The sequence below is a fragment of the Epinephelus moara genome, chromosome 18 (genome assembly GCF_006386435.1).
Source record: "Epinephelus moara isolate mb chromosome 18, YSFRI_EMoa_1.0, whole genome shotgun sequence".
NCBI lineage: Eukaryota > Metazoa > Chordata > Actinopteri > Perciformes > Serranidae > Epinephelus > Epinephelus moara.
The window spans coordinates 2,876,357-2,884,218 of record NC_065523.1 but is presented as its reverse complement, the minus strand read 5'-3'; the positions used below and the strand labels follow the sequence as shown (position 1 = coordinate 2,884,218).

General features: G+C 42.6%; 1 protein-coding gene across 2 annotated transcripts in view; it reads left to right on the top strand.

Annotated features, from left to right (window-relative positions):
* The window catches only part of csnk1da (casein kinase 1, delta a), a 51,940-nt gene that overhangs the window by 26,466 nt on the left and 17,612 nt on the right, over nucleotides 1-7,862 (top strand). For both annotated transcript variants that reach the window (XM_050070282.1, XM_050070283.1), the window contains 5 exons: nucleotides 2,106-2,254; nucleotides 2,523-2,751; nucleotides 2,834-3,004; nucleotides 3,129-3,277; nucleotides 3,956-4,124. In XM_050070282.1, the coding sequence (XP_049926239.1) occupies nucleotides 2,106-2,254; nucleotides 2,523-2,751; nucleotides 2,834-3,004; nucleotides 3,129-3,277; nucleotides 3,956-4,124 (867 nt within the window). The remainder of the gene's footprint in view (nucleotides 1-2,105; nucleotides 2,255-2,522; nucleotides 2,752-2,833; nucleotides 3,005-3,128; nucleotides 3,278-3,955; nucleotides 4,125-7,862) is intronic.

Here is a 7,862-nt window from a genome sequence, read left to right as displayed (position 1 = left end):
TGCTTTCTTTTGATTTTCACTTGGCTAGTCATCCTGTTTAATTTGTCTTCTGATCAAATCGGAACCGTTGAAACAAGTTGTAGGAAGTTCTCTGCAAGTAATTGGTTGCTGGCAGACACTCTGTGCTGCAATAAAATGGTTAATCAGCAGTGCTGTGCACTGTAGAGCCGATGTGCTGCTGGTTCTGCCGGCCTGAATAGAATATAATGTCTACTGTTGTGTAGGAGCATTTATAGACTGAGCTGAGTAGTGATGCGCGGGTCGACCCCTAACCCACGGCACCCGCAAATGGACCTGCGGGTCGGGCAGCAGTGATCGTCTGTTAAATCGGTCTGTAAATGATATTTTGACATTATCTTTATTATTATTACAATCTATTAATCTATAATCTATTACTGTCATGGCATCCGAAGGTACTGATGCGTTGAGCAGGTGACAGTCCGCGGTCGTTTTCAAAACACACTTGTGTCACGCACTCCAAAAGAAACTTGTTGAAACTTTAAACAATAATTTATTGTACAAAACGGGGGAAACAGACGTTGACAAAAACGGTTCCATAACTCATATTAAATTCAAAACATAATGAAAAAACAGCTACAAGTTAGAGGGAATAGTGATAAAGTGGTAAAACTTGGCATTGATCCACAGCCTCAGACGGATGCGCTCAAGCTTGCCGTGCGCACAAGCTCAGTTGGTAGGCGATGCTATATTTTCACATTTTTAACAATGCAATTTAAAAGTTTTGATTTTTATTGATAACCTACATTTACCAACAACAAAAAGAATACATTTAGCACAAAAAAATATGTAAAAAAAAATTAAATTAAAAAAATAAGTAAATAAAGAAACGAATATCGAATACCAAATTTTCATAACGAATACCTACCCATAGAAACGAATATCCGAATATTTGGGTACAGCCCTACCGGCAACAGAGAAATCCGACCCCAGGTCCAGTAGCCTAATTTCCTCTTTGTTGGTGTCATGACTGCCCGGTAGTACAACCGAGCCGTGGCGGCACACAGGTATGTGGCAGGTAACGATCCACAAACCTCACCGCACTTTAGGGACTGTTCTTAACTTATGAAGGGACTGTTCTTTACTTGTCAGGGGAGGAGGGTGGCTGGTTGATTTTTATTTTATTTATTTATTTTATTTCAATCCCCCCTATGTTAATCACTTATTGATGCTGTTTTTGAAGTATGAATAAGTCAGTAAGTAATTTATTCCATTGAAATATCATTGATGTATTATAGAAAAGTGATTTATCTTTTTATAAATGACAAAAGGCACATCTGCCTCATTTTTGCTGTGGTATCATGATACTACTCAGAACCGTGATACTTCCACTGGTATCGTACCGTGGGTTCCAATTTTGGTACCATGACAACACTAGATGTCACAACCATTCCATTCGGAGTTGCGCAGTGAAGCAGCTCTGGTGCCGCTTAAAAAAGTGTTCCCCCACTTCTAATTTTACAAATTAAGCACTGGTTATAGTACAGCGGGATCCCCCAACCATCGCTTATATTTATAGTTTTTTCGGTCTTAAATTCCATTCAAGGTGGCATTAAAAAGGTCTTAAAAAGTCTTAAATTTAACTTGCTGAAACCTGCAGATACCCTGTAAAAGAATGCTTCAGTATGTGCCATTTGTCTTGAATATCTCTACATCCAACTTGAATCCCTACTGAGTCCACCCTTCCAGTGGGATTAGGATTATCCTATTTTTTTAGCATCAAAACTATCCTAATCTCCACCTTTGTAGTTTTCAAATAACCCAAAACAACATTTGATGTGGATTTCTGGGTAGGATTGGATTTCAAATTCTGTATTGAAATACTGGGCCAAGGAGAATTAACATTAGTGATGGTAGTTTGACTTCACTGTTTTCCATTTGAGTAGATCAGTCACTAATTCCATCATGGTTGAACAGAAACAACAAAGTTTGCTGGAAATGAAGAGAGAAACCAATAGATAGATGTTTAAGGTACTTCTCTTTTGGTAACTTTTGGATCCCTCTGCATGACTGTCCTAAGTGAATAAACACTAAATATACCTCCTTCTTCTTCTTCTTCTTCTCCTCTACTTTCTCCTCTCTTCCAGTGGGTATTCCAACAATAAAGTGGTGTGGGGCCGAGGGTGACTATAATGTGATGGTGATGGAGCTGCTGGGGCCCAGCCTGGAGGATCTGTTCAATTTCTGCTCTCGGAAGTTCAGCCTCAAGACGGTCCTGCTTTTGGCTGACCAGATGGTGAGAGCTGGGAGCTACCAGCTATAGGGATCATGGAGTTGCTGGCCTTATTAAAAGGGAAGGGGGTGGTTGGGTGGGTGTGGCTACCCCATGACATTACCAATTTGAGATTTATTACTCTGGCTTTTGGATTTGGGAGATAATTTTTCATGTTTACCAACATTTTTGAACTGTCTTAGACCACTGGAATACCATGTATAAATTTTGAAAAAGTGGCGTAGTTCCCTTTTAAGGCTGACATCAGATCCCCTCGCACTTCTCTCTCTAGATCAGCCGCATTGAATACATCCACTCCAAGAACTTCATCCATAGAGACGTGAAGCCAGACAATTTCCTGATGGGGCTGGGCAAGAAGGGCAATCTGGTTTACATCATCGACTTCGGCCTGGCCAAAAAGTACCGCGATGCCCGCACACACCAGCACATCCCCTACCGTGAGAACAAGAACCTGACCGGCACCGCCCGCTACGCCTCTATAAACACACATCTGGGCATCGGTAAGACCAGCATCCACAAAGCACTAACATACAGATAGCCCGCACCAGGCTGCTGATGTGACTTTGGTCTCTCTGTCTACAGAACAGTCCAGACGGGACGACTTGGAGTCGCTGGGCTACGTCCTCATGTACTTCAACCTGGGCTCTCTGCCCTGGCAAGGCCTCAAAGCTGCCACTAAAAGGCAGAAGTATGAGCGCATCAGTGAGAAGAAAATGTCCACGCCCATTGAGGTCCTCTGCAAAGGCTATCCATGTAAGTGTAGCTGCTCCCTCCCGTCTTTTATTAATTCCATATAGGATGTGAAGAATCATGAATTAACGTTGATCAAAGTTAATCCCTCATTGCTCATATGTTCTGGTCCTTTTCCTGCCTACAGCGGAGTTTGCCACCTACCTGAACTTCTGCCGCTCTCTGCGGTTCGATGACAAGCCAGACTACTCGTACCTCCGCCAGCTCTTCAGGAACCTCTTCCATAGACAGGGCTTCTCCTACGACTACGTCTTTGACTGGAACATGCTCAAATTTGTAAGTTGTACTATTACATTGAGGAGAATCAGTTTAGCCTTTGGCATCTCCAATAAAGCTTGCTGTTCAGCAAACAAATAATAACAGTATTTGGTATCATTATTATTCTTATTATTGAGTCCAGGTTTCCTTGTGTAGGGAACGACTTGTGTTCATTTAAAGATCTGTACCTTGTAACTAGATGGAAACATTTTTATGGTCTTATCTTAAACTGCTCTCATAAGTTGGATTCACCAAACTCTTGTAACTGGATGAACTCATCATAAATCACTTGTACTGTGGAGAGAGACAGACTGTCTGTGCATGACTCATATGTCTGGACCACCTGTGAATTTCATTCATACCTGAGAGAAAATTCTAATTTAGAGAAAGTCATTGTAATTGTCTTAAATCACTTGTATGTGCCACTTCAGAACTAACCAGTGCTTCTTGCATGAGGCCTGTTGACATGGTGCTTTAGCCAGTGCCACGTTACACATTAAATCTCTTCGGGCTAGAAACTGACCTGAAGCTTTTCTTAAAGTAGCCCTTTTGATGAGCTTGCAGGCTCTCCTGGTGGCTTCTCCTTATCTTGTTTCCAAGTTTTTCAAAATGGACTGTTACTTGTGGAAATAAGTTTGTAAAAGCTGATGGATTCAGAAAGAGGCCACTGAGGTCAGGTAACTGTGTCTGTGTCAGGGTGCCAACAGAGCAGTGGAGGATGCAGAGAGGGAGCGTCGGGAGCGGGAGGAGAGGCTGAGGCACAGCAGGAACCCCGGCGCCAGGGGCATGGCCTCAGCCTCGGGAAGAGCCAGGGCAGCTCAGGACGTCACAGCCCCCTCACCACTCAACCCTGCCTCACACACAGGTCAGCGCGCGCACACACACACACACAAGGGATGCAACGGCCCACAGTAAAATATTGAACCATTCGGTCTGCCCTGCACGGATCAATACGCCCTTATGGCGGGCGGGTTTTCGGTTTTGCAATTAATTTTGCATTGATGCTTTACAGGCCACTGTGTGTGTGCCTGTCCACAGGCTGCTCGCCTCACACAGAAAAGAAGCGGAAAAAACAAACATATAGAGCCATGGCAAAGGCAAGCGGAGGAGTTGAGAGACAGAAGTTTGAAGAAGCACTGGCTTCATACAAATCTCCGGTGTAGGATCATTTCGCTGTTGAATAAAACGACGAGGGAGTGAAAACAATTAACAGAAATTTCACTGTCTGCAAACATTGCTTAAAACATGTCTAGTGTTTCCCCTACCATTATATTGGGGGGGTGGCGCCCCGCCCCGTACCTTGTCCTTTTATTAAACAAACTAAATAGCCTTATGTTATTTATCTTATTTACACAACGGCATCTCATTTCTGTCTCTACATGGTCGCACGTTTACAATCCTCCTCTGCTCTCTGTGTCGCGAACGGCAGAGTTCGGCCCTGATGTAGGGCTGCACCTAAAGATTATTTTCATTGTCGACTAATCTGTCGATTATTTCTTCGATTAGTCGACTAATCATTTTATCGAAAAATGTGTTAAAATGTTGAAAAATGTCGGTCTGTCTCTCCCAAACCCCCAAATTTTGTCATTTAATGTCTTGTTTCGTTCTCACGCCAAAGGGTTTTAGTACACCGTCATGGGAGAGTGTGTAAAGCTGCCAATATTTCAACGTAAGAAGGTGCAATAAGAGTATTTTGGGGTACTTTTACAGTACTTTTCTATGAAAAATGACTCTGACTCCTTAGTCGACTACTAAAATAGTCACCGCAGAGTCCTGCACGGGTCCAATTTTGGAAACCCGCACCCGCCCCGCCCGTCAATAAAGGGACCCGTTACCCGACCCGCTACCCGTGATTATATATAAATCTAATCCAGACCCGCCCCGCCCGTCAATAAAGACACCCGTTACCCGACCCGTTCCGTTACCCGTCATTACATAAACAGCACAGACACACTTCACTCAATTTTAACTGCTTTATTTTTTACCTTTTATGATACAAGCTACAACACTCTGCAGCAGCAGTACATCAGGTTATCTGGTAGAAACAATCACAACTGTCTGTGTTCTGGTTGCTGACATATTGTTAACGCTATTGTTTAAGGAAAACAATTAACCGGTGTAACGAGATGATTAGCAACAGACTGATTCATAACCGCAAGAAAATATCAGTGCAGCGGCATTGCCTATAAACATCTTCCGTTTTGAATCTTCAAAATAAAATCATGCACCAGTCCGTACAAGTGTGTGCATAAAGGAATAAAGAAAAACATATTTATTACAGCCAGACAGGTTTAGCTACAAGGCCACTACATTAAACAAAAACAGTTTAAAGTTAGCAGGAAAATATATATATTGTCCACTCCACACTAACAATGTTGAACATGAAGTTGAAATCATATGAACTAACACAAATAAACAGCAGGTAGCAAGTTACTACTCACAGTATGCTTTTCTGTCAGCTGCTGATGACATTTAATTCTTGAGCCTGAGATTGCTGTGCAAGAAAAGGATATCATCCACTGTCTCTGGATTAAGCTGGGTTCTCCGTTCTTGAATGACAAATCCAGCAGTAGAAAAGTCTCTTTCACTCGCTGCACTCGATGCTGGGATGGCAAGCACATTCCGTGCAATCAGGGCAAGGTTAGGAAACGATTCGACATGCTCCTTCCACCAAGACAAAACATCAAAAGTGCCGTCCTTGTCCTTAGGTGTCTTGAGTTCGATGTAGGCTGCCACCTCATCCAGAGCCTGTACACTTTCGTCGCTAGAGTCCTCCACGTCTGCTAAATCATCAGCTCCTGGACGGGGTCTCTTCTCTGGTGGTGCAGCCGCGGCCTGCGTCCGCGGGCCCGAGGGGCTTCCATGGTTGTGTTCTTCAAAATAATAAAAAACGAAAATGAAGAAAAATAAATAATAAGATCAGTGCTATTTTAAGAGGCAAACAAAATAGATTCAAACAGTTGAAGTGTCATGTTGAACGCCAAAACACACATTTAGTGAGCCAAGTTATTACTGTAGCTTATTAAAGTTGTATTTTATTACAGTTATTCTTACCAACAAGACGTTGTGCTTCGGCATGAATTCAAATAAACACAATAAGTTTGTGCTCTAGAGAAGGATCAGCACTCAGTGAATAACCTCCTAAGTCCTATGATAAGCTATTATGGCAAGGCTTAACTATACAGACCAGTGAGCAGTGAGCAGTGATAACTAACATGTCTTTGGGGTCATCGGGTGGGAACCTCCTTTCACCAGTGTTTCGTCTAGTTGGTCCCACGACACCTCCAGGAGGCTAGACAGTGATCTCTGGCGTCCCAGAGACACTCCCCTAATGCCAGGTCTCACTGCTCCCCACATCAACCCAATAATCTCCTTTACCTTACTTATGCATGGCTTTCTCAGCCCAAACAGCACTGCCACCTTCAACCAAACCCAGGCTCCGTACATGTGAGCTCCAGGTAGAAGTAGTGCTGATACTACCTTTCCTAGCACATTCACCATACTCTATTTCACACGCTACATAGCATAACTACAATATAAGGTAAAGTTAAAGGAGATAGATAAACTCACAGGATCAGCAAACACACTCACCTTGCAGCATGGTCTCAAACAAAAGGGATTCAAATAGGCCACTCCCACACTTAAATAACCTTCCTCTTCCTGGATTTCCTCCTGAGAGGAAGTGGATCTCTCCACCTGATCTCAAGGAATTATGTACTCTGCTTAGTAGTTCCCCCTGCTGGTCCCCAACTGACATTATTTCTACGCTTCCAGATCCATTGGCTACACCTAATTGATTCATCTGACATTTCCTTCACTGTCTTCCTCAAACTCTGTCCCCGCACTCCGAGTTCCCCCAGGAGCGAGACAGCTGATCTTGCTATGAATCCCCTACACCCCACTTCCACTGGACAAATCCTAGTCTTCCATCCTTGCTGCTCAGCTTCTGCTCCTAAGTCTGCATATGGGCAATTCCAGCGTCATGGATGTTACATTCAGAGAGAAAATTGGAAACTAAGCTTAACATTGACAAGGCATTGATTTGAATTAGAAAATTGAATATACATATTTTAGTTACACTTATTGGGATAAAGATAAGCCTGCAATATGAAATGTTTTGACCCTTTGGATTTTGAGAGAAGTGACAAAATACCCAGCGTTATGGATGTTACGGAAATGGACAAACTTTTCGGACTCACTGAACACATGATGAAAACTCTGTGAATTGTTCTTTCAAAGACTAACATGTTTAATATCATTTTGTAGGGAAGGGTTTCAGGTACCCAAAAAGCACATTTAGGAAAACTTTTTTTTTCTGTTAAGGAAAGAATCTCAAAAAAGTGCCATTATGGATGTTACATTTTTGCGTTATGGATGTTACACGTCTGAAATAGACAAAAAAAACAATCAAAAATAGGGCTTTACCCACATGTGTTTGACTTCAGTGGCCCATTTAAAGGGTCAAACCAGTCTGGATCTATGTTGTAGTCTGAGAAATCATTTACTCTACTACTGATCGATTACATACCGGTAGACTACATAGTAGGCGTTACCTTTTTGGATGCGACTGACTGGTCATAAATCACCTCAGAGTGACAGCTGT